Consider the following 25,556-nt stretch of genomic DNA (forward strand, 5'->3'; position numbering starts at 1 on the left):
TGCAAATGGGCTAGGATTCAAAGAATATAACACAGTGTTATTGTAAGAGTGTTGAAGTTTATTTATTATAGCACCATTGAGACATTTTGAAATTGGAATTGGTAAAAAAATAGAACAAAAAGCATTTGAACTGTATTTGGTGTAACAGCAAAAAAAAAATATCCTTTTTTGCCAAATTATACTTTTTCCAGAACTTTTGGAAATAAATAACTGGAATTGAGTTGGTCACTTGTACTGGTTGACAAGGTTAGAACGAGAGGAACACATATGGAGTGTGAAATTTTTTGCTGGGGTTTCAGATAGAGTTTGGTTTATAAAAAGCAAACAGGGCCAATGTCCACACCAAATTCTTGATCAGGACCACCAATATCATAGGGTGCAATATCTACAATAGGTAGTCTCACGGCCTTGCGCGTTCGATATTCGAAGACTGTTTTGCCCCATTCCCCAGTGTGTTTCTGTAAAAAAGAGGAAAAAAATGTGAGGTATCATGACATTACAATTACTTAGACACTTCCTCTGACTGACCAAGTTTAAAAGCATAGTGTGCCCTAAAGGTGTTGCCAACTTGCCATGCTATCTTCCATGCATATGAGACCTCTTCCATTTTAAAGTTATAATCATCCCAGATAATAAACCCTATTGGGCTTTTTTAGATTGAGAGAGACAGCATGTGCACATGAGGGGGCAGGTGTTGCGGGAGAGGGAGAGAGAATCTCAAGCAGGATCTACCCCCAGTGCAGAGCCCCACATGGGGCTTGATCTCACAACCCTGAGATCATGACCTAAGCAGAAATCAAGAGTTGGACGCTTAACTGACTGAGCCACCCAGGCACCCTAATAAACCATATTGTTAACCAAAAGCATTATAGAGCTTTAAGGTGCATTCAGTAGAGAGTGCCAATAGCCAGCCCATTTTCAGGAGGCCTGGTTCTGTCTGGTCACTGCTACCAGGTATACGGTTGGTTTACTAAAAAGTGAATAAGTCTCTCATGATGGAATTTGCTAATATTAGAAGTGAATTCTCCCTTTGCTTATAAATGATAACAAAGAAAAGATTTAAAGCTACCCTTCAAAATTAAAGAGAAAGCAGAGATTTTTAGATTGAGTCCATATGATAGCTATTACGGAGAATGTATAGTAACCACCCAGATTATCTGATAAAGTTTATATTATGAATTTAAATTTCTACTGATTTCATTTCAACTCCTTTCACCTGGAGGTTGAGAAGATATATATTTTTGTGTGTGGTATTTAATATTCCCTGCAATGAACCAGTAGATCCTACATAACTCACACCAAATGTTATCTTTTATTCACCCTCATTATTTTTTCTTCTTTTCAAAATAGCATGATTAAACTAGAAATGCTAAGATCATTATGATCCATGCCTTTAAAAATGTTATTACTTACAGTGCAACCATCCTCCAGGACTGTGTATGTGAATTTGCTATTTCCTTCAGCCTTGAATTCACCTTCATTTGAGCCCATCAGCCTCAAGGCTTTCTTTACATTCCCACTGGCATGATCCATGTATGCAATGCTATTCTTGCAGTGATACGTGATGTTCTGGGAGGCCCGGCTGGAGAGAAGTCGGAGGAAGGCCAGCTGGACATCAAGGACATCTTCAGGAAGTTCAGGATTGCCATAGCTAAACTGTGATAGGCGAAAAACACAACTGATCAAACATCTTCGTTGCAACCATATGTCCTGAAGGATTCATGCAGTATAGTATGGTCATTATAATGCAGGTTATTCATATATTTTATGTATGAATATTTTATATGTGAATATGTTCTTTTGCGTGTGTAACATATTAATGCTAGAGTAAAAGAGGTGTTAAGAATTGAAAGAAAGGTGGTTGCATACAACAAATAATTCGATCTAACTTAGCTTTGGGAGAGAAGGTATAAAAGTTATAAAGGTAGTCACCTGAATATATAAGGCCATTTGGGTTCTCCTATTTAGTAACTAATTTAACATTGTGATGAAAAACTGGGAGGAATCAAAAAAGTTAGGTAAGTAGGAATGACTTGGTTAACAAGTGGTATATCCATTATTACCTGAAAACCACCATCCATGGATTCTCCAAACCAAACATGTTTCTTCTCAGCACCAGAATCTGTCCACCAGTTCTTACGTGGCACAGACCAAGGACTGGCATTTATGCACGTTTCCCCAGTTTCCATATTGCAGAATACTTTAATAGCGTCCAGCTTGCAACCTTGGTTAGGATCAACCCAATATTCTCCTGAATAGTCACAAAAAAGAATAATGGGAATTGGTTACAAAATCCAGTAGTGAAGTTTGGGCCAGAATTATTTTGTTTGTTTACCTGGTAAAGCATTCATAATGTTGTTTGCTAATTTATTTGTATTTTATAGTACAATATAATACAGAAACTTTTTACTGAAATTGTGGAGATTAAAAAGAGTTAGGTATAATAATTAGAAAATACTGAAGTAAAATATAGCTTCTTGATATGGAACAATGATGATATACTTAGCCAAGACATTTTGATTGGTGTATTGTATTTATTGAAATCTCTCCCTCTTTTTAAGATGATTATCTGTTTAATGTGGTTTTGCTAAATATTGTAAGCTTTCTGTCTAATCTAGATTTATGCCAGTAAGTTTAACCCAAAGTCCCCGTGACTGATGTTCTCTTTCTTAAGTAATTTTCAGAAATGACTCCTAACAAAGGCAATGTTCCATGTCAAGGTATCTGAAAGCCTGAAATAATTTTTGCCTTTCAGAAAGAATTAACCCAATATGTGTAAAATCTTACAGTATTACAATATTTGATTTAATTTTATATAAGTCTGGGGTGTTTCATTTAACTGTTTCTTAATATGAAAAAGCTAATAATTAGATTTATCACAAAAATTAATCTCATTAAATAAAGATTGCAAAAGTTAAGTTGCAAATTATGTCTGTATCAAGTTATATAAATTTTGTCCCGAAAACACAATGATCTATGTTGCTTTATCACTCAAACAACTTTGGAATGATATGCAGAAACATCCCAAACTCTGACTTATTTTAAAATTTCTACAAGACTGTCTTGAAATTTTCCTACATTTGGAATATTTGGGTTATTTATGTTCCATCTTAAGGATACCTGCAGTGTATACTTTCTGGATATATCAAGCAGTTTCAATTCAACCAACATTCTTTAAGTACTATTTCTGCTATAAAATATTTTCTATGCACAGTGAAACTTTTCTCTTCCCCCAGTTCTCATCTAAGCAGCTTTCTCTGTAATCTTGTTGCCATGAGCCTGAAAGACTCCCCCACATACCGCTCTTGAGTTCAGGATGGCAAAATTTCAGGTCTCGGCAGTTCCGAGCAGGGTGTTTACGGGACCCATCAGGACTAATGAGGCTTTCTAGTTGTCCGTTGACTGATTTGAGTGAAGTCATAATCTCCTCAGTGTTGATTTTGAAATCCATCGGTTCATCTCCATAGTACGGGGCAAAACCACCAGCTTTTTCAGCCCCTCCGAGAGAACCCAGGGAAACAGCCCCGCCACCACAACACGGACCAGGAGCACCAGGAGGTCCAGGCGGGCCCGGTTGTCCTGGGTGGCCTGGGGAGCCCTGGGATGGGTAAGAACAGGCGTCACGGAGGTGTACTCGCTCTTCGCGGAAAGAATACGTTGCTGGGTCAATACAATGCATCAGAACCAACCAATATGTCATCATAATTATTTTAAGAAAGGTTTACTTGAGTCGTTTTGTGATCAAATGATAACCAATGATAATAAATTCGTTGCCATGAAATTTATTGCGTTCCCCTGGGTACAAATCAGTGGAGTGAGAGCACAAATTTTACTCTAGCATGTTTCCTTCTGAATAAATGATACAAACACTTCTAACTCTGACATGCCAGAGGGAATCTGATCAGGAAACCTAGATTCTGATCCCAGATTTGTCATTAACTTTCTGTCTTTGGGCTGATCACTATTTGTGTTTCAATTACCAAATGTGTAACTCGTGGGGATAATGGTTTTTATTCCGTTTATGCCAAAGATGTGGGATAGGAAGGTATTGGGAATGATGGTATTGGTCGCAAAACAGGAATCTTGGAAGCTGTTTGAGAAGATGTGCTACATGCTTGCCAGTCATTACAATGGTCATAATTGTGCGATCTCCAGCGTGAGATCAATGCTTGCAGAGTTCATTTGGTTAATTGGGCTTTTGTCTTTATTCTGGGGATAATGACTGCTCTCTCATCAAACGGTAAAAAAAACTTCATTTTTTTTTTTCTCTTGTTGTTATAGTGTGACGGAGAAAGAGTAGAGAATCTCTAAAAGTCATTGTTGATTTTCTAAATTAAGTTGGGTGTTTGTATTGTACTGAACTCACTATCTAGCTTCCAAACCTTACAAAGTGTTTCTGAAACCTGAAGACTGTAGCAAATTAAACCCGCATATTTGTGAGTGCGGTCTTACCTCAGAGCCTCTTTCACCTCTGTTCCCTCGAGGCCCTGGCGGTCCAATGGGACCCGGATGTCCGCTCGTGCCATCTTTGCCTGGGGGCCCACTGGGTCCAACAGGTCCCTAGAAAATGATCATGATATCACAATGCTAGGATATCTTCCTGCTAGAATGTCTGAAAAATATGGATCTTCCAGTATCTTTCTATGCCACTTACTCGGGGGCCTGCAGGTCCTGGGCTACCAACGGCACCTTGGTGACCAGCGGGACCCTGAGAGGAAAAGAGAGGTAAATATGAAGGAAGACTTCTCAAAGATTTAGGAAACTGTACATTCAAGATCAAATCAAGAAACATGGGGGTCATGATGGAATATGATTGCCTTCTTCTTTAATCTCCCCATTGCCTCATGCCAACTACTCTTTCAACGAAGCCCTCGAATCCATGTCTCATGGAGACATGAAAAGATGAGCACTTTTCTACTTTTGGTCTCCCAGATTTGCCTAGCTCATCACTTAACACGCACCGAAGGGGATTTTCTAACAAAGCGGATGCACTTACTGGAGAACCTGGGGCACCTGGGTTACCGGGGAATCCTCGATGTCCTTTGATGCCATTAGAACCACGTTCACCTGTTTCACCTTTGTCACCACGTGGACCTTGGGGACCCTTTACAGACACATTTCAAATTAAGGTCATAAACACACATACATATTGGTAAAACAAAATAAAACTGATAGCAATGAAATCCAGTCCATGACATTCTATTAGCTAGAAATTCCATGGACACTGCATACATGCAACACTAAAGATTGTTCTTGTAGTTTTGATTTTGGACTGATAATTGCATGAAACCCCAGTAGTTGCTACGTAGGTCCTTGGCCCCAAGGAATTTTAGATCCTGAATTGCCTTCTGTATCATCAAAGGAAAGTTAAAATTCTGCTCCATAGTGGTGTATGTTGTCATCCCTTTTTCCTGAACATGCCAGAAAATAGAACATTTCTTAGACTCTAGAATGAGTTAAAAAACAACTCACAGGAGGACCTCGGGAACCAGCAGGACCCGGAGCACCAGAAGGACCAGCGGGGCCCTGAAATAAAAGCAAACACACAGGGAAGTGTTTATTTATTGATAAAGCTTTGTTTTATTTAGAAGTTAATTTCACTATGATGGACTAATAGTATGCACACGATTATTGAAAGTTAGTGCCATTTTCTCCTTCAAAGGGCTTTCTCTGTTTTTATCTTTACCAAGGGGTCTAAACAGGAAAGCTGAGAGAGTCTTGCTAATTCAGCCTTGCATTTACCCAGGGAATATACACTTAGACTGATTAATGCTGCTTTGAATTTAGTAATGACTTCTGCATTAACTACTGCCAGAAACTTAGCAGATACCTTTTTTACCCCGGTTGCCTAAGGAAAGAGTAGCATAAATACAAAAAGAAATGATAGAAGATCATTTGGTTAGCCGATCTGACATCCTATCTTCCACCTCTTAATCCCTTTACTGAGGAAAATAGGTAAGCAAAGAAAAACTCACAGTTTCTCCTCTGTCACCACTCTTTCCAGCTGGACCAATGGGACCAGGGGGGCCTGGATGACCAGGAGCACCAGGGGCACCAGGGGAACCATTTTCTCCACGATCACCCTGAGGACAAATTCACAGATCCAACATAAATATGATCAGCAGTTATTATTTTAAGTACACAAACCCACTGTATCTATGTTCACTATACCTTGCCACCGGGAGCGCCATCTCGGCCTGGAAGACCGTCTGATCCTGGGTTTCCCTGATTAAAAAAACAAGGAGAAAAGAAATCAAGCTCTTTCGAACCATTCAAATATAAGCTAAGCCATGTATTCTCAGCGGTAGCAATAGCATCCTAAAGAGGATAAAAATTGGTTCTTAGGACTAAAAAATCTTAGCTATTACAACAGCTGTGTACCTAAATACCTAAATAGATAAGCAGTATACCAATGGCACTAAAATTTCACAAGTGAGAGAGGGAGAAGTGATTAGGAAAGAAAAATGTCTAAAAAAATCCTTCGGGAAGAGATAACAAATAAAAGCTTAAGAAACAGTAATTTAAGCTGATAATGGAAATCTACAATTTAAGAAAAGGCTTAATCACAGATAACATGCAGCACATTTTCATGCAGGAGGAATGCTATAAATTGGGGCATTCCCCATCCCCAACTTGTGTCTTTCTTTAGCTAGCATTCAGATTCTTCTCCATTAATGATCATTCATTGGGTATATATTAATGAACAAGAACATTTAAAATTATTCTAAATTGTAATAGAAGGGATATCTTATTAAAGAAAGAAGGAGAACTTTGGCATGTGGCAATATTTACACTCTTAGATATTAAGGCGCAATTTGACCCTTGCTTAAATAGATTACCAAACACTACCAGGATATTTGGATATTTCCTAAGAACTAGTACTTACATCTCTTCCAGGTTCACCAGCTGTACCAGCCAGACCAGGAAGACCCTGGGGTCCAGGAGGACCACGTTCTCCATTGTGACCAGCAAGTCCTGGTTTCCCACTTTCACCCTGTGCATAAAGAAATAAAAGACATTTTATTTTAAATTATTTTACCTTTTTTTAACTTTTTTTAACTCATATTATCTTAGCAATCAATATGTTATGAGATGTTCTTATTTTTCGTGGAAAAACTCTGTTTTATTAAAAATTCTATTGAATTTGTTCCTAAAACTATCCCTATCATTGAGGAAGAGCCAGTTTCTTGTATTTTCCAACTTTCCCAGTGACTCTGGATACCAAAACAGCTAAGTAATGACAATGATTGTTATTTAGAAATACATTCTAATATGAGATATATAAATAAGACATGGCCATTGTGAGAAAAAAATAATGATTAACCATCATGAAATTATACGTTTATGGTGACCATCGGAATTAGTTTATATTGGACATCTGGCTCTATCTAAAAAATATACATTTACCAGGTATGTTCATATAAATTGAATATGCTTAAATATTATATCTTCATTTCGTTACAATATTATATGGCATTTTGTTTAAAGAGGTGCTCAAAGTGTCAAAATGTGAGCCCTAATGATACAGAATTTTATTACCCCTTTTGCTAAATGGATATTTAAGACAAATAACTATAACATGTTAGGATGTTACAGTAATATTAGGGAAAGAAAATTAGAAGTGTGAAACAAATTGAGTTGATGGAAAATTCATATTAATTAAAGGCTTTCACAGGTCTATAAACTGACTATTTCCCTCTTCAAAACTGACAGTCAACAAAGTAAAGAACGCTCACACATCTCCTAACGGAGGTACTTAAGGTGGCAAGATATTTTCTGTGTTACCAATTTCTTAGTGTTTATGTTCAAGGCTGCCCTATGATGTGCGTTGTTTTTGTGTTTGGCAGCCTTTTGATAATACACGTGCTTCCTGAAAATCTGAACATATCAAGAATTTGCATCTTTTACGGGAAAATTTGTTCATGACGTGCTTGCTATGGTTAAGTGATCTCTGAAGGCTATCAAAGGAAACCAGAGTCCAGGGCAAGATGGCCACACTCACCTTGATGCCCTGCGGGCCTGGGCTTCCCCTAGGACCGGGGATGCCTGGTGGTCCCACAAGACCCCTGGCTCCGGTAATCCCGGCACTTCCCAGGGGGCCTGGAAGTCCCTATTGAACAAATAAGAAAGCCTTAGTTCTTCTCTCTGTGACTAGGTTTTCCTCTGTTGAATTCATAATTCAAAATAAAAGAGTATTGTCAATCCATAGGGCACCACAGCCACTCACCGGGGGGCCCTGGGGGCCAGGGGATCCCTTCTCACCGGGTTGGCCAGCATCACCTTTAGGTCCAGACACTCCAGGGTTGCCGGGAGCACCATTGTTGCCAGGTGGACCAGGGGCCCCGTCCTTGCCTGGAGCACCGCTGGAGCCCGGGGGGCCTGGATTACCCTACAAAGGCATTTATGGAAGTTGGAGTGCTTTATAATGAAAAGTGAATATTTCTTCCCTCTTTTACCTGCATTTTAGATGGGATTTAATCACAAAGAAAAGTAGCAATGGGTAGGTTTCTCCTCCTATGCATATCTGAATGTTCTTTATGGAATAAAGAAAAAGTATTAAAAAAAAATACTTACATTATTACCAGGAGGACCAGGAAGACCACGACCACCAGGGAAGCCAGCAGCACCCTGGGAAATGATAATATATTTTTGAATTTCAAAAGTGAAGCAGAATGAATAATAAACTACTAAAAACAAATATAAAGGCTAAGAAATGTGATCTGCATTCTACCCTGGGATCATTTATGGTTTGGTTTATTTTTTTTTTCTTTTAGAATTTACATATAACATAGAATTAAGGGATTATAGTTTTTATACTCTTTCAGGATCTAGTGATTTCAAGGCAGTTTTTATACAGATTGGTATTAATTACTGCTTTTGAATCACAGTTTAGAGAATGCTAGTTAAGAGAATGGATACTTACAGGACCACCAGGACTGCCGCGTTCACCTTTGACGCCCTGGGGCCCAGGGGGACCCTAAATGGAATGGAGGTAGAAATGGTTCATCAGAATTCCACCACACTCAAAATTTGAAAGAAGCATTCAGCCTTTGAAAAACAGGAATTCTACTTATTGTGATAATCATTTTGCAACGTATACATATATCGAATCGTTATGTCATACACCTTAAACTTGTACAATGCTATATGTCAATTGTATCTTAATAAAACTGGGGGAAAAAAACTACAACAGACCTACAAATGAACAAACAAACAAAAATCAACAAACCAGTAACTCTAGGTAGGAAGTGGTTAGAACAACCTGATTGGGGTCATATCTAGACTATTAGAGCCAAGCTTCAAAGTCAGAACTGTACTCCTAGGCAGAGGATGCTCTCCTCACCTTGACAGGCTCTCTCAGTATGAAGTCTTGGACTATGGATACATCTAAGTGCTTTCCATTTGAAAACTGAATGAAAGAGAATACTCACAGCAGGCCCGGCACCCCCAGGGGGTCCTGCGATGCCAGGGGGCCCTCCTTCACCTTTCTCACCAGGAGCACCTCTTTCTCCTTTAGCACCAGGTTCACCATTCTGTCCCTACATTCAGAAATGACAATGACCTGTGAGCTGACGTCCTTCCCAATACACTTGGCCTATCAGACTCTTTCTTCAGAAAATAGAATTCTTCAGGTGGCAAGATGTTGAAATAAAATTGGAAAACGAGGTTTTCTGAAAAGAGGCCAAACCAAAGTGAATCAAAATACTTTCGTGATAAAAGAAAACTATCAAGAAAATGTTAAAATGGATGTTATTTGTCCTAAGGGAGAAAGCCTCTCCAAGGATTGTGCTTTGAAAATGAGCTCCAGTAAATTCACTGGAGAAAGATAAGACTTAGAGCAACTTTTAATTAGTATCATCTTACAGTGGAATAAGTTTTTAAATTTTCAGAGTGTTTTAAAATCTAGGGTAACATGTGAGCCTCATTAATGAAGCATAAAGGCAAGTCAAGTGTTTTCATCTCCATCTTTTAAAGAGTAAGAGTGAAGTAAAAAACAAAACACAAAACACAACAAAACAAAAAAACAGAAAAAAAGGGAGGGGTGGGTAAAGTCACCCTATAGGGAATGAGCAGCAGAGGCTTGACTAGAATCCGGATTCAAATGTCTGTTTTTCAACAAGAGAGTGATTCTGGGCTGTGTGTTCATACTTACAGGAGCACCAGGGAAGCCAGCAGGTCCTGGAGGCCCATGTTCACCTCTCTCACCCTGAAGTGAAAAACATTCTCATTGGTCACGGTGAAGACACCTTCCCACAGGGACAATGGTGTATCATCCTCTGCATCATCTCATCTTTCCTTCGGCAGGAAGTATGCAAAGCTAACCAACACGGTGAAACTTGTGAAGACTTTTCCACTTCTCCACAAAATCAGCAGTGGACAACACCAGAACCTTTGGTTCTTTCTGCCTCTGATTGTGATATTATTTACAAGAAAAATAATCTGAGAATTTTGAAGTGTTTAACACATGCAATCATATGACTTCTAACAAATGTAAGCATTTAAAAATACATTAAAAGGGTCAATTGAGAAATCAATCAATTAATTAAGTAGGACCATTTATTATGTATCTGTCCTGAGTTGCAAACCCTGAAGGTAGAAATTTTTAGATCTAGAAGGTGCCTCAGGCAAAGATCCTGCAGGTTTAAGAAATATTATTTACAAATGCATATTGTTTGTGCATTTTAAATTTTTTTCCAGAATTATTTAGGAGAGAAGGCATGATTTAAAACGGTCTCTTGTGAATTTTAGATTTAAGAACTTTGACCTTCCTTTGCATGTCATAGGATTCCTGAAAATGGCATCCTGCCATTGAGACCCGGGGCCCAGGGGCAGAATTGTTAAAGAAGGAAGCAGGGATAGCCGCTGCCCAGGTGGAGTTAAAAAGCACACTGAAGATGACTATAACACTTACAGGGCCACCACGAGGACCTGCTATACCCGGAAGTCCAGGGGCACCACCCTCACCCTGAAAAAAGAGGAAAAAAATATTGCCTGCATCCAAAAAACTAGGGATACTTTCTTGTTGTTTCTAAGTAGTATTAAGTGTTACCTTATCTCCAGGCTGACCAGCTGGGCCAGGGGGGCCAATGGGACCAGTAGGACCCTAAAGAAAATAGAAATACATTTTTAATTTTTTTTTTAAAGATTTTATTTATTTATTTGAGAGAGAGAGAGAATGAGAGATAGAGAGCATGAGAAGGAAGAGGGTCAGAGGGAGAAGCAGACTCCCTGCTGAGCAGGGAGCCCGATGTGGGACTCGATCCTGGGACTCCAGGATCATGACCTGAGCCGAAGGCAGTCGCTTAACCAACTGAGCCACCCAGGCGCCCTACATTTTTAATTTTAAAGATAAAAAGCATCCTTTTTCCTATCAGTCACATAGCATTCATCTAATAAACTAGATAATATGACTTCTATTATGGCTGGAATGATATGCTTCACTTGGTGTATAAATACTGCAGAGCCTAATAAATATGAGATTCTGCGGAGGTGCCTCTAAAGGACTGAATCTATAAGAGTCAGTGGCAATTTATCGATTCATTCTTCTTTCCGTTGCAGAAGATAAATGATGTGATGTAAGATCTTACAGTAGTAGCTTTTTAAAAATTAAAGTGCATTGTCTTATTCAACTGCTTGATAGCCCAAAATGTTTAACTACTCAGAATATAAATACCCATATTAAAATTTTCAAATTGACGTTTTCAAATATGAAAGTTTTACCTATGTCACATAAATGAGATATTAGGTGTTTTTTTAAAAAATTGGATGATGGCCTACCCATCAAATCTGTCAAAAGTGAAATTTGTATGAATTTCTTTAAAGCAACTCTGGTAAATATAACATCTGTGTAATGACTTAACTATCATGCTTATTGGCTGCAGTCATACCCGGAAGATGTTTGCAAACGGGAATACAATTGATGGGAATGTTTTTTCATTTGGTTTGTTTTTAACGTTTATTTTGAAATAGTTATAGATTCCCAGGAGGTTGCAAAAGAAGATACAGGAAAATTCTATGCACCTTTCTCCAGGCATCCCTCAATGTTAATATCTGACACAACTATGGTGCAATAGCAAAAGCAGCAACTGGCATTGGTATAACCCATAGAGTTGATTCAGGTCTCAGCACTTATACACGCACGCATTTGTGCCAGTGTGTATGTATAAGCTCTAGACCCCTTTATGAAGTGTAGCCTGGCATGACTACCACCATAATCAAGGTGCTCAAACGTGCGATCACTGTGAGACTCCGTCGCATCCCCTCTTTTAGTCACATGCATCTTCCTCTCCCCTCATGTTAACTCCTGGCAATCACTCATTATGTTAGTTCACAAATGTTACATGGATGGAATCATGCAGTATGTAGCCTTTGGAGATTGACTTTTTTCACTCAGCCTGGTGTCCTTGAGGTTTATATAAGTTGTTGCATGTGTTTTTTATTGTGAAGGAGTATTCCGTAGTATGACTACATCACAGGATTACGATGTTTATAAAATAAAAAAAAATTCTTTCTGAACAGCATTGATTATCTTGGATTTTAGTGACTCATTATGATTTAGTTTGTAACCTTTATCATACTTTTGAGGGTTTTTTCTATGCTCACATCACTGTTGAACCATCAGGTACCGATAGATATAAACCAGGAATTTTAACAGTCAAGTCATTTGGGTCTTTTTAATGGTCAGAAAATGGCAAAACATGGTTTAAGTAATCATGATGAGTTTTTAGAACAATAGAAGTTGAGATGAGGAACTCTTTCCATGTCACCGACAGGTAAGACCTGCTTTTCCCAAGCGGGAGTACTCACCCGCGGCCCGTCTTTCCCTGCAGCACCATCCGCCCCTGCGCTGCCTGGTTCGCCCTGTCAAACAAAAGCCAGAGTCATCAGGTTAGAAGCATCCTCGGTGAGATTCTGCCAAAAAGAAGAGCAACCCTCAAGATGGGCTGTGATGGGTAGGTAGTAGGTGTTCTCATTAATAGTTCCTCTAGCAATACATCTCAAATTTCACTTCCTGTAAAATGGTAACATTAAGCCTCACTTTTTTTTTTTTTAACTTTTATTTATTTATTTGACAGGGAGAGACACAGCGAGAGAGGGAACACAAGCAGGGGGAGTGGGAGAGGGAGAAGCAGGCTTCCCGCCGAGCAGGGAGCCCGATGCGGGGCTCGATCCCAGGACCCTGGGACCATGACCTGAGCCGAAGGCAAATGCTTAACAACTGAGCCACCCAGGCGCCCTGGCGCCAACATTTCTTGCCTTTAACCTAGGAAGTTGGTTTTATGCTAGAACGAACAGCACAGCACTTGGTACCTTGTCACCCTTTGGCCCGGGGCCTCCAGGACCTCCTCTTTCCCCAGGCATCCCTTGCAGACCAGGAGTCCCAGCAGACCCAGGTGGCCCAGGGGGTCCAGCAGCGCCCTGAAGTTAAAGGACAAATAGTAAACCTCCAGAAGGAAATGGAGTGCATTTTGTAAAATCTAGGTGAACTGAACTGTGCGGAGTTACCTTTCCTCCTTCGGGACCAGGGGGGCCGGCTCCACCTCTCGGTCCCGCGGGCCCCACGGCTCCCGGAGGTCCTCGTTCGCCCGGGGCTCCCGAATCACCCTGGGGGTAGGAATACGGAATAGCCCTGTTAGCCAACCCAAGGCTAAAAACAAAACAAAAACACGCGAAATTGTATTCATTTTGATGCGGGTCACTGGGGGAATTTATATTTTTGAACAATTTGGAAATGTCGGTAGTTTATAAAACACATTTGATCAACGGAGTGAGATGGAAACAGAAAAAGAGTCAGTGTAAAGGAGGAAACTTTGATACCTGGTCTGATAAGCTGCCTCTGACACTGTTATTATTTTATTCACGAGGGCATTTTTTTTTTTTTTAAGGTTTTCTACCAACACAGTTTTCCTATGCAGAATCAATGCCCTGGAAAGATTTGTCTTTTGCAATTGCAGGCCCATAGTTGCTTCTGTAGTATTTTTTCATGTCAGAAGATGTGATTTTCCAGATGAAGCACATCTTATCTACTAAAATGTCTTGAGTTACCCTAAGTGTATTCACCAAATAGTTGCAATGTTGTGCTTCTAAAGAAAGACAATTTTGGTTTGATATACTAAAACTGAATCACTAGTCAATTGCTCTATAAGATGCTGAAGAAATTAGAAAATAAATGGAAATATTTACCTTGCCTCCTGGAGTTCCAGGTGAACCAGATTCACCCTTTGGACCCTAGAAGATTGGCATTATATGTTAGGTCTCTATCAGAATGCATATTATAGGAATATAAGCAAAATAACACATTTGACTTCTTTGCATTTTGTACAATTTGTTCAATCTTGAGCTATGTACTCTTTATTTTATGGTAAAATTGAAACTTTCCATGTAATACCTATGATTGAATAATTTTTCTCTGTTTTGTTATTGAATATTTAAAAACTAAGTGCTAAAACTCAGAAACCATGCATGAGAAAATGCAAAAGTTAATAACCAATAAATGATTACGTTTTATTCTTTTGGTTTCTGAGTTTTTTAAAAAAAGGGCATGCAACTTACTGGTTCACCAGGTTTTCCATTTTCTCCTGGAGGTCCACTGGTTCCAGGCAAACCCTACAAAAAAAAGATCGTATTTGGATTGTGTAATCATTTCAAACACTGCTTACAGGAAAGCTTCTCACATGTATGTTTCTGCAAGGTATTCAAACTGGTCCCAGTAGTCTTTTTTAAGACTAGAAAATTTGTGGCTCTCAAAATCCAGTGACAGAGATGTGACAATCATATCTTCCAAACTTAATGTTTTACTTCCTCTAGTTTTTCTGTTGCTGTATATAAAAATAAATCGATGAATATGGTAAAATGGATTTAGCTATGTGGATTTATATTATAATAAAAATACATATAAGCATCAAAAATTTTGCATGCTGAATTTAAAAAATGACTAATGCACTCATTCTGGAATAGCAATGTCTATTGGCATTGCCTGTCATTTTATTTCAAGGTGGAAGACAGACCCACAAATTTTAAGCTTAAGATTAATTATAATTTAGTAGTGTCACAAGAAAATTGAACTCAATTAGCTCAACAAATACAACTCTCAAGGGTAAGACTGAATTGTCTAGTAGAAGCAGAAACCCAGTGATATTTAAATAAGAAGTTCTTACTTGCAATCCTTGTGGACCAGGGGGTCCTGGGTCTCCTTTGTCACCACCTGGCCCCTAATGTAGAAAAATATAATGAGATGTTCTGTTATAAAACATCCTTCCCTATTTAGTCCACACAGTTTTCATTTCAACAGGCTCATTGCTTAGTTGAAAACTTAGTGATGTGAAGGAAGGCAGAGTCTGGCCTACAGAACTGATGCAACGGAGACATGGACAATATAGTCTTTACTTCTAACTAGTCAGCACTTAGCTAGCTAAGTAACCATGCTTCACAACCGCTTTGGTGAACTATGATGACGTAACTACGATTCCCAAAGTCTTTCCTCTGCCCCACTCCCACTGACTTCCATCTCCAAGTTATGTGAGCAAACTTACAGTAGGTCCTGGGGGACCCTGAGGTCCAGTTTCACCATTCTTTCCAGCAGGACCCTAAAAAAAACAAAAGCAGTTAGGGAAACAGAGATAACGGAGATAATAGAAGCCATAGGCCGGAAATGAATGCATCTATAGAAAGCTGGAAATAAGTTAATGAAAGCTGTGTACCTGAGGGCCAGGACCTCCAGGGCCACCTCGTTCTCCATTCTTGCCAGGTGCACCCTAAAGAAGTAGCCAGTATTTACTAATTCTCAAAAGGAAATCATTCAGTGTCTTATTCCCTGATGGTTTTGATCTGCCTCTTCCACACACACATACATGCATCCACAACCCAAAACTACTTTCTAGAACTAGCTTTTCATAAAGTTTGCCACTCTTGCCCCAGAACTCCCCGCCCCCAAAAAACAAAAACCCAAAAAACCCAAACAACAACAACTCCCTGTCTCACGTGGTATTTTGATTTTCATATATTCTACTGTGCTTTGAAGTGGAGATCAAATTTTGGCCGTCTCTGAACTCACATATGGAAAAGAAAAGGCTTCTGTCAAATATTTATTGACGAAATAAAGGAAGGAACTCACATCATTTCCTTTAGGACCAGGGAAACCCATGACACCAGGCTGACCTCGGGGACCAGATGGGCCTGGAGGACCTGGTCGACCACTTTCTCCTTGACTTCCCTAATGAGAAAAAAAATTACATTAACAGGGGTTTGATAAAGATCTCATCAAAATATGCAATATATATATATATATATAGACACACACATATATGTATATATGTGTGTGAGTGTGTGTGTCTATATATATATATATAGGTTCTACAATATGCATCAACGCTAGGCCAAATTGTGCATTCCATTATTCACTGGGCTATAAAGTGAGATGTTAAAAATGTACATACGGGAGGCCCTGGTTTTCCATCGCTGCCTGGCCCTCCTGGGCTTCCGGGCATACCCTAAATTGAAGAAGTCAGTCAGTCAGGTGATTTAAAATGATAATTAAATATATATATGTATCTGTAAAATTTTGAGATTTCATAGGTAGCCTTTTATTTGCGCACATTTTCCTGTCTATGTCTCAGTCAAGTATTCTGTTTTTCTTCAATCAATTCTAATCTTAAGTGATCTTAAGAGTATTTTGTTTTGTTTGGAGGCTGTAAAAGTATAGTCTGCTTTGAGTTGTCTTTGATCCTCCTTTATTTGCCCTTCTTCTTACTAAATGGCAGTGTCAAGCAAGCGTTTCTCGATACCCTCATTCCTGGACCTCCAGGGACACCATCTCGGCCAGGTTCTCCAGGAGCTCCTCTGGGCCCTGCGGGGCCAGGACCACCACGTTCCCCAGAGGGACCCTACAAGGTGAAATAAATCAACAAAGTTGTAGAAGAACCTTCATTGACCTAGACATTGATCACCTTTAGGTTACAATTAGAAAACTTCCTTTTGTCTCTTAAAGAGAGTTGGTATGCTGCTGACATGCCATAAAATCACTGTTATCTATTAGCTCGGATTATCATATTGGGAGTGTTTTGAGGCAACTTTGATGAACATCACATGTCAGCAATATTCAGGGGGTATCACGATATACTTCAGTGCATATAAAGTCAAATATCTTTGATGATATAAAATCATATTTGGGTAGTACTTTAGAGTTTTCAAAGAACTTTTGGGCATTTTAATTGACTTTATTCTTGCAATGATGCTGAAATAAATAATTCTCTATTGACACATAAGTTAATGAATTCTCATAGAAGTTAAGTGACAAGTGACTTGCTTTAGTTGCAAAGCTAGAAAGACTGAGCAGGGGCTAGAATCATTGTTGTGTACTGGGAATTATTATTATTTTTAAACTCCAATATATTTCCTTCAGATATTTAGGTTTTAGTTAATGGGAAACTGTGTGGAAGAATATAACTATTTGTAGTACCAGCATTTACAAAAATAGAAATTAAAGTTACCTACCTTTTCTCCTGGAAGGCCGTTGGCTCCAGCAGGCCCTCGGAACCCAGGCACACCCTGGAAATAGTGAAAGGCAAACGTTTCAGCCCAGAGCATGAAAATTTTTTCATAATTTCTGAGTGACAACAGAGATGTTCTCATGTTATACAATGCCCCCGAAACACATTTGGGATTGAGTACTTAGCTTAAGAAAAAGCATGGTTTCCTCACCCTGAAGGTCAAGTTCTGTGTAGATGAAAGTGATAACTGTTCTCCTTGGAGATGCCTATGGGAAACGTACCCTTTCTCCTGCAGCTCCTGGAAGTCCGTTTGCACCAGGTTCTCCAGGCGAACCATCTTTGCCATCTTCACCTTTAGGTCCTGGAATACCTGGAGAACCGGCTTCCCCCTAAAAAGGATGCCAATAAAGGGATACATTTGGTTGCAAAATTTTCAGCGGAAATAAAGAATAACCCATTCTGTTGGGGTAACACTTACACGTTCACCGCGTGGCCCTGGCTCTCCTTTGGCACCATTTTTACCAGGTTCACCCTAAATGAAATAAAATGTTGGTTTAAAAACAGGGAGTACAGACTAACAAAATCAGCAGTGGCAACTGCTGATCCAATGATAAAACCAGAGGGAAACCAACATAAAATCAAATGAACAAGTGCAAAAAGTCTGCTGTTTATATTTCTGTTGTGGAAATTGAGCCACACCTTTCAGGCAACTAGGGAAAAAATATGCAACTTACTGCACCACCTCGCTGTCCAGGAGCACCATTGGTACCAGGTGGTCCAGGAGGACCCCGGGCTCCTATCAGTCCAGGAGCTCCAGGAATGCCAGCAGGACCCTAAAAATAGCCCAAGAACACTAACATTAGTTAAACTTGAACTCTCTTTGCTGAAGAGCTAACTTAGACTTCACAAATGGATTGTCATGCAAAATGCAAAGGAAGCCAATAATCGGGGTGTGGATGAAATGAGGGGGGGTGGTGAGGGCAACTTACCATTTCACCTTTGCCACCAGGACTACCATTGCTCCCAGGAGGGCCCTAGAAAGGGAAAAGAGCCTAGTAAAAATAATGTAACTAGTGAATATACATTTGCAAAGTAAATTTATTGATGCGTGTCGGGCTTTGTAGAGCTTCAGTGATTCCTCCAACTACAGCACAACACATAAAATGTAGGCAAAAGAACTATCATTATCTAAATACATTAAAGATAATATGCACTTGGTCTAAATTATTAAGTAATAAATAGAAAAGGTGTTTAATCCTGTTTCATCTCTGAATTTTTATGATCAGTGATCAGTTGGAACACATTCTTTGAAGTATCAGATAACTATCCATCCTCTACTTCACTTCGTCAAATAAACACAAAATTCATAAATTTTGAAGAGGGTAAACCTCAAGACCCACGAATTTTAGTGCTAACCAAATCAGTATTTATCACAGTAGAGTCATTTCAGAGCACCAAGCAACGATTTTTTATCAAAAAATATTTCAGTTGATAGCAACATTAAAATGTATGCTTTCATGAAAGAAGTGTAGCAACACTTCTCAATGGCAGTATTTGCTACTTACAGGAGGACCTGGAGCACCAGCATGGCCCTGAGGTCCAGGTTCTCCTCTTTGTCCAGGGGAGCCGCTTGAACCAGGAGATCCAGCAGGTCCAACTTCACCCTAAGGTAGAAAGCCCTAAGTACTCAGTGTCTCTCGCCATTTCTAATCACTAAGCTAGTTTAAACCCATCTCCCAAAGGCTGGAATAGTATGATGATATGCTCTATCATAAGCGAAGAATCGTGAATCACGTAGGCGCAGAAAAAGGCTAACTGTGTGTGATTATGTGATCTGATTTTCAGAAAGAGACTAGGAAAAGACGAAGCGGTATCAGAATAGTTGAATGCCAGGGAATTAGAAATAAGGCTTTAAAGATCTGATAGGTAAAAAGATATCTACTTGATGGGTAAAATATATATATTATTTTCAAGAAACAATCCAATGACTTTCTGTTGTTCCAAGATCTATTTTATATTCTTCTATAGAAATGCATGTTTACCTTAGCACCAGGAGAACCAGGGAATCCTGCAGTTCCAGGGGGACCAGGAGGACCCTGAAAAAAATTAAAGACAATTTCAAAAGCTCTTAATCAAGTAAACAGAAGCTAACATAACACTAACTAGTAAATAATAAGTTAGCACATACACAATACAGAAGACAATTATGCAGATAAAATAGTATTTTTCATCCATGGGTGAATATTATGTAGAGAAACGATGTGGCAAAATACAAGAGAGTAAAATCTAAAGTTAGAAAGGTAGGATCCCCCTGCCTTCCACCACAAATTCTGTGATTTGTGCAATTTACTTAGCCTGAACTCTTGTACTCTTGTTTATAAAATGGAGGTAACATTATTATCTATTTTGCAGAGCACTTTTAATTGCCATGTCCGGTACTGGTTATTAATTGACATAGTGAACACTATACAGATGTTAGTAATTGGCCAAGTGTAATGAGGAGTATCAGAATTTCACTTATGGGTTTAGTGTTTCTAGATTGTGTCTAGATTTAGTTTATGGACCTGGTGTAAGTTTGAATGAAATGTTTATGGACAATGTTGAGTTTTAGGCCTATAATCCATATTATTACAACATTCCATACCACATAATCAATCACTACCCTGAAGCAACTCAGGATTAGATAAAAAGTTACTTACTGGTTGTCCATCGCTTCCGCGAGCACCATCATTACCTCGAGCCCCCTAAAAAGAGAAGTTTGTTTCAAATATCTTCTTAATTCTGAAAAGTCAGTCACGAGTAATGACTAAAATTCTTTTTTTTTAAAGATTTTATTTATTTATTTGAGAGCAAGAGAGAGAGAGAGAGAGCAACTCAATCCCAGGACTCCGGGATCATGACCTGAGCCAAAGGCAGAAGCTTAACCTACTGAGCCACCCAGGTGCCCCCTGACTAAAATTCTGACTCCATTGAGTTGACTTTTCCTCCAGTGTATTGAAATCTGTTAAAAATACATTTTTAGAGTCAAATTGTTAAAATTCCAATGTATACAGCGGTGATCTGATGTAGAAGAACTGGGTTCTGTGTTTAACAGAACTAAATGTGAATTAATCGTTCTAGTAACGTATGCAAAGTTAACACTTAAAAAAATTTTCAAAAGAGATAATAACTATAAACCCTTATTTGTTTCCCTACAGTCATAGCTACAGTTTTATGGAGGCATCGTTAAATGCTATTTCATAGGAAGGATTTTCCTGACGATTGCCACAGCCTGCAAACCTGGATGAGAGCCTTATCTGGGATTCTGGCTGGAACTATGCAGTGTTGGTAGCAAGACTCACCGCGGCTCCTGGCAGTCCTGGCCGTCCTCTCTCACCAGGAGCTCCTCTGGGACCCTACAGAACACAGTTGAAGGAATGGTCTTACTTTAACCTTGCCATGTGTAAGAACAGTTGGGGAAGGAGCAAGGCAAGTTTTGGGTTAGATGGAGGTTAATAAACTAAAACTGAAAATTACATAAGAAATATAATTACCATGGGTCCAGGGGCTCCATTTTCACCTGGGAGGCCATTTTCACCCTAGAAACATGTAAAATATGTTACCATTTGTAGAACAGAGAGAGGAATGTATAGTTTTTTAAATGCAGCACATTATGAAGACTATTATAGAACCTAAGAAAAAGATATGTTTTAGCAATATCAAATTTTCGGTAGCATTTTATTTACCATAATTCTCAATTTTTGCATCTTAAAAACTTGAGGATGAAACAGAAGTAATCAGTGAGTTACTCAGGGATGCACAATCATTTCTAATCTAGACAGTTCAAGCTATCAGCTTTCATGGAAGCTCCAATAGAACATCTGAATTAGTTACTGTTATTTAGCTCCTGGAATGCAAAATTCAGGTAAATTTCAGAAAAGGTTAAGCCCCAAAGTATAAATCTTAAATATAGCTATAACATTTAAAGGAATTTACTTACGAAAATATGATTTTTGTTTTGATTTACCTTTAATCCCGGAGCACCTGTATCACCCTTTTCTCCATTTCGTCCATCAAAGCCCTAGGAAACGTATAAAAATAGTAAAAATATTAAAGATCTGTTAACAATCCAGAATGGTTGAGAACTTTACATTGTATTTTTCATAACTAGTTTTTACCACATAGTACTATTTTCAACACTGATGTGAATAATTTAAAACTCTTTTAAATGGATTGAAGACATTTGACATTGATTTTATAATAAAAAATCTGAATTAGCAAGTACAATCTAGTTCAATTAGGAAGTTGCCTTAACAATAGCAAATATGACCTTCACAGATTTTATTTCTATTAAATTGATAGATTTGGGGGTCAGTTGGTGGAATCTACCTAATGATTTGCATAGACTAAGTTGCTTGATTCAATTGCAAATCACATTGACTAAGCCAGTGAATAACGCATGGCTCTCAATAACACATTTTCATTTTTTTCTGGCGATGATGATAAGAAAATTAAATAATTTTTTCCCAAGCCTTTTCACATATTTAAAATCAGTCTAATTGCTACCTGTAAAATTACTAGTTGGTTTGGTCAACAGAGTCAACTGACTGTTAAAAAATCAAATCAACCGTTTTTGGCACATACTCAAATTGCCCAATAAAATTGGTTAGGCAAGTAAACATGGCCAAATGAAATAGCTTTTTGTTAATCTAGAAACCCTACTTACTCTATGTCCTTTCATACCAGGGAATCCAGGCATACCAGCTGGACCTTTTATACCCTAAAAATAAGGAATAGAACAGATATTAATGAATTTTCAAATAGAATCACAGCCCAGTTGTAAAATGCCTTCCATTTTTAAGTTTATTCAATTTAATTATAGAATAATTTTCAAGCTAAGATCATCATGACTACTCCATGTAATTCACTGGATGCCAAAGACTTACTGGAGGTCCAGGCAATCCTCGCTCTCCAGGTCGTCCGGGTCTCCCTGATTCTCCCTAGGTGGAAAAATAAAAAATACATAGGTGATTGTGGAAAAGAAAGCACATTGCACTTAGTTAGCATACTAATGACTTTGCATTTTTCTTGTCAAGGACTCATGAAAATGGTAGGCTAAACATTTAGTTGTTAGAATAGCTTTCCTAGTAGAAGGAATGGGGAGGACTTCTCCCATCTCAATATGAACTTATGAACACAGGCATCACTCTTCACTGAAATATTATGATGCTCTCTCAATCCACTGAGAAGAATTTGCCATTGGAAATCAAATGAGAAAGGAAGAAGGACACAATATTAAAGGTGTTTTTAAGTTTTCAAGTTTATAAAGTATTGATATCAATTTCTTCATTACAAGAGGAAGAAAGAAGCTACTTGTTTCTCCTCCAGTTAAGTGATCTATTCAGTGGGTGTACCTTCTTGACAGTGAAGAAGGACATTTAGGGGTTTTGTTAGTCTGGAATTCAAATTATGGTATTTACAGTTATACAAACACTATACATTCAAAAATTAATATGAGCTAAAATGTCATTAGGATAGCAATGATTTTTTTGGTAAGGTTTTCCCGTGAGCCTAGCATACAGTATATTCCAACTTGGATTTTGCCATATCTCCATTCAATCTTTAAAGACTTACATCTTTTCCAGCAGGACCAGATGGACCTATAGCACCAGGGGGTCCTGGAGGGCCCTGAAAATAAGAAAATAAAAAACAAATGTATCTATAGGTTTTTCTCTTACAACAACTTATTGTTATATAGTACGTGTTTTCCTGAAAGGAATCTCCTTTTAGAAAATACTCTTAATATTTTTCATGACAAAAATGACACCTTAAGTTAATATTATGCTTGTATTATATCTAGTTTTCACTGTTTAATGAACTTATTTTTAATAGGAATTAAAAATATCATGTATCCATATTTTATATCATATGCATTCATAAACCCATAGGCACTTTTACATTTTGTGAGATATTGAATTTTTTAATATACAGGTATTTCCAAATAGTTTGAAATATTAAATTGAACTAACTTCACCTCACTTGCTTGTTTATACAGCATGGGTTTTTTTTGGAGGACTCTGTTAAATTATACTTATTTCTACTAAATTAAGTTTTAAAAATTGTATGTTAGAAAAGCAGATATGCAGGTGAACTGAGTGATTACAGGAAAATTAAATCTATATTTAAGAGAAAGAAGATTTGTATCCACACTAGGAGGTGAACTATGATGGTGGCTAATTAGCCAGGGAATTCCTAGATTCAATAGCAAGTGTCTCTAGGAAATCTAAACCACTAAAGAGTCCAAAAGATCTTTGAAACCAGTTCAATTATCATAAGAAATATTATTTATTATTTTAAATTTTGAGCATAAACAATCTATACATTATAGGACCTATGATGATATTTTGGAAAATGAAAGTGATTTCTACATAGAATTGTCAATATATTAAATACAGATATAATTGTTACTTACTGCTGGACCAGCTTGCCCAGGTTCACCGGGGGGACCTTGGTATCCTGGAGAACCCTAGTGAGTAGAATAATGTGCAAATATTTTAAAAATAATGTAATATTCACATTAGGCATTTACCTCTTGAAGACAGCATGAAATCAGGATTTGTGAATGCAATCAGTAAATCTTATTCCAATTTATAAACACGGAAGCCAAAATTTTTCAGATCAGAATAAAGCAAATTTATTCCATTAATCCACGTTATTCCATTGAAAATGAATTGTTTTGAACTTGAAGCCGTATCACATGCAAATTAAGCCTATGGTTTAATTTTACCAAGGTTTTCACTATGAATAGTTGTTTCCATCTTTGAATTTTCTTGGGTGTGATTTCTCTCCTTAATTGGGATTATGCATGTTGGAATGGCTAAATTACAGCAAGATCTGTGTAAACTCAATTTATATAAAATTCATGAAAAAGAAAGCACCACTAATGGCTACACTTACCGGGGAGCCAGGATGACCAGATGTACCAGGGGGACCGGGAGGGCCAGGGGGACCCTGGAATGTAAATGTAAAGGATAAATACAAAATAGATGCATTTGAAATACACTTTTTTCAGGCATCAAAGAGATGCCTCTGTTCAGAAATGATACTGACATTAAAAAATAAATGAGAACAGCATGCCTCATTATGTAGTAACTATTCACAGATATGATTAATTTTATTAGATATACAATAAAGATCTCACTACAAAAACATCACTCTAAATGGAATTCCCACAGACTCAATACAAATTATTAGTAAATGCTATAAAATGTTAGCCTGAACCCTCCATAAAAAGGGGTTTAAAATCTGGAAAAACCACGCAAAATGCTATGAAAGTCCCTGCAATTAGAATGATATTTGTCCTGGTGAAGAAGCATTTTTTTGCTTGCCAGCCAAACTCCTGTGGAAAAATATCTACATACTGTTAATCCCAGTTTCTAAAAACAATGATGTAAATCAACCCAGAAATTCTTAATTATGTCACTGAGTTATGTTAACATGAAGATTTAGATGTGCTTAAGAAAATCAGCGTACATGGGACGATGATAAATTACAATTAGAACCAACTGATTTATCATTGCTTAGAAATACAGCTTACACTAGAAAATCTTCCATTTTATAGCATGCTGTTTCTACATACTGATAACAAATTTATAAAATCACAGTTTGTAATTAAATGTTCTCTCGTAACCTCTTTTCTGGAATATTAAGTAGTGGGTTTTTTGTTTTGTTTTGTTTTTTTAGTTTTTGTTTTTTTTAGTAAAAACTGTATATAGGATTGAAAAATAAGATTCATAATTTGAATCTAGTTGCATAAGACCAGATATTTACATTGTTAATATAATTTTCCTTCTGGCTTTAAAAGAAAAAAAATCACATCTTTAGAGATTTGAAAACTTTAGGGATTTGTAAAATTCTCTTTTTACAATTTACATCAATTTTAAGGGTCTTTCTTTAACTGGCCATTTGGATCTACAAGCTAAATTTTGTTCTCTCTAGTTTCGGAAGTCACAAATATGGTGTCTAATGATCTGGTTGGCAAACTTCCATAATCCCTGAGAATCCAGCGTCATGTTTCCTTTACACTTA

General features: G+C 37.9%; 1 protein-coding gene across 2 annotated transcripts in view; it reads right to left on the reverse strand.

The window, feature by feature from the left end:
- Window positions 1–286: 286 nt before the first annotated feature.
- COL3A1 (collagen type III alpha 1 chain) overlaps window positions 287–25,556 on the reverse strand; it is a 38,889-nt gene continuing 13,619 nt past the window's right edge. For both annotated transcript variants that reach the window (XM_028122817.2, XM_088022082.1), the window contains 46 exons: window positions 24,426–24,479; window positions 23,941–23,994; window positions 23,103–23,156; window positions 22,415–22,468; window positions 22,195–22,248; window positions 21,496–21,549; window positions 21,023–21,067; window positions 20,831–20,884; window positions 20,189–20,233; window positions 19,532–19,585; window positions 19,055–19,153; window positions 18,479–18,523; window positions 18,224–18,322; window positions 17,968–18,021; window positions 17,771–17,878; window positions 17,494–17,547; window positions 16,785–16,883; window positions 16,437–16,490; window positions 16,115–16,213; window positions 15,702–15,755; window positions 15,534–15,587; window positions 15,159–15,212; window positions 14,554–14,607; window positions 14,185–14,229; window positions 13,507–13,605; window positions 13,312–13,419; window positions 12,808–12,861; window positions 11,051–11,104; window positions 10,913–10,966; window positions 10,154–10,207; window positions 9,432–9,539; window positions 8,924–8,977; window positions 8,575–8,628; window positions 8,228–8,389; window positions 8,003–8,110; window positions 6,887–6,994; window positions 6,172–6,225; window positions 5,976–6,083; window positions 5,473–5,526; window positions 4,997–5,104; window positions 4,655–4,708; window positions 4,453–4,560; window positions 3,301–3,598; window positions 2,064–2,251; window positions 1,414–1,656; window positions 287–458 (listed from right to left, as the gene is read on the reverse strand). In XM_028122817.2, the coding sequence (XP_027978618.1) occupies window positions 312–458; window positions 1,414–1,656; window positions 2,064–2,251; window positions 3,301–3,598; window positions 4,453–4,560; window positions 4,655–4,708; window positions 4,997–5,104; window positions 5,473–5,526; window positions 5,976–6,083; window positions 6,172–6,225; window positions 6,887–6,994; window positions 8,003–8,110; window positions 8,228–8,389; window positions 8,575–8,628; window positions 8,924–8,977; window positions 9,432–9,539; window positions 10,154–10,207; window positions 10,913–10,966; window positions 11,051–11,104; window positions 12,808–12,861; window positions 13,312–13,419; window positions 13,507–13,605; window positions 14,185–14,229; window positions 14,554–14,607; window positions 15,159–15,212; window positions 15,534–15,587; window positions 15,702–15,755; window positions 16,115–16,213; window positions 16,437–16,490; window positions 16,785–16,883; window positions 17,494–17,547; window positions 17,771–17,878; window positions 17,968–18,021; window positions 18,224–18,322; window positions 18,479–18,523; window positions 19,055–19,153; window positions 19,532–19,585; window positions 20,189–20,233; window positions 20,831–20,884; window positions 21,023–21,067; window positions 21,496–21,549; window positions 22,195–22,248; window positions 22,415–22,468; window positions 23,103–23,156; window positions 23,941–23,994; window positions 24,426–24,479 (3,873 nt within the window). In that variant the 3' untranslated portion in view covers window positions 287–311. The remainder of the gene's footprint in view (window positions 459–1,413; window positions 1,657–2,063; window positions 2,252–3,300; window positions 3,599–4,452; window positions 4,561–4,654; window positions 4,709–4,996; window positions 5,105–5,472; window positions 5,527–5,975; window positions 6,084–6,171; window positions 6,226–6,886; window positions 6,995–8,002; window positions 8,111–8,227; window positions 8,390–8,574; window positions 8,629–8,923; window positions 8,978–9,431; window positions 9,540–10,153; window positions 10,208–10,912; window positions 10,967–11,050; window positions 11,105–12,807; window positions 12,862–13,311; window positions 13,420–13,506; window positions 13,606–14,184; window positions 14,230–14,553; window positions 14,608–15,158; window positions 15,213–15,533; window positions 15,588–15,701; window positions 15,756–16,114; window positions 16,214–16,436; window positions 16,491–16,784; window positions 16,884–17,493; window positions 17,548–17,770; window positions 17,879–17,967; window positions 18,022–18,223; window positions 18,323–18,478; window positions 18,524–19,054; window positions 19,154–19,531; window positions 19,586–20,188; window positions 20,234–20,830; window positions 20,885–21,022; window positions 21,068–21,495; window positions 21,550–22,194; window positions 22,249–22,414; window positions 22,469–23,102; window positions 23,157–23,940; window positions 23,995–24,425; window positions 24,480–25,556) is intronic.

The sequence above is a fragment of the Eumetopias jubatus genome, unplaced genomic scaffold (genome assembly GCF_037043125.1).
Source record: "Eumetopias jubatus isolate StellerSeaLion01/CBP00866 unplaced genomic scaffold, mEumJub1_p1.0 scaffold_3, whole genome shotgun sequence".
In the NCBI taxonomy this organism is placed as follows: Eukaryota; Metazoa; Chordata; class Mammalia; order Carnivora; family Otariidae; genus Eumetopias; species Eumetopias jubatus.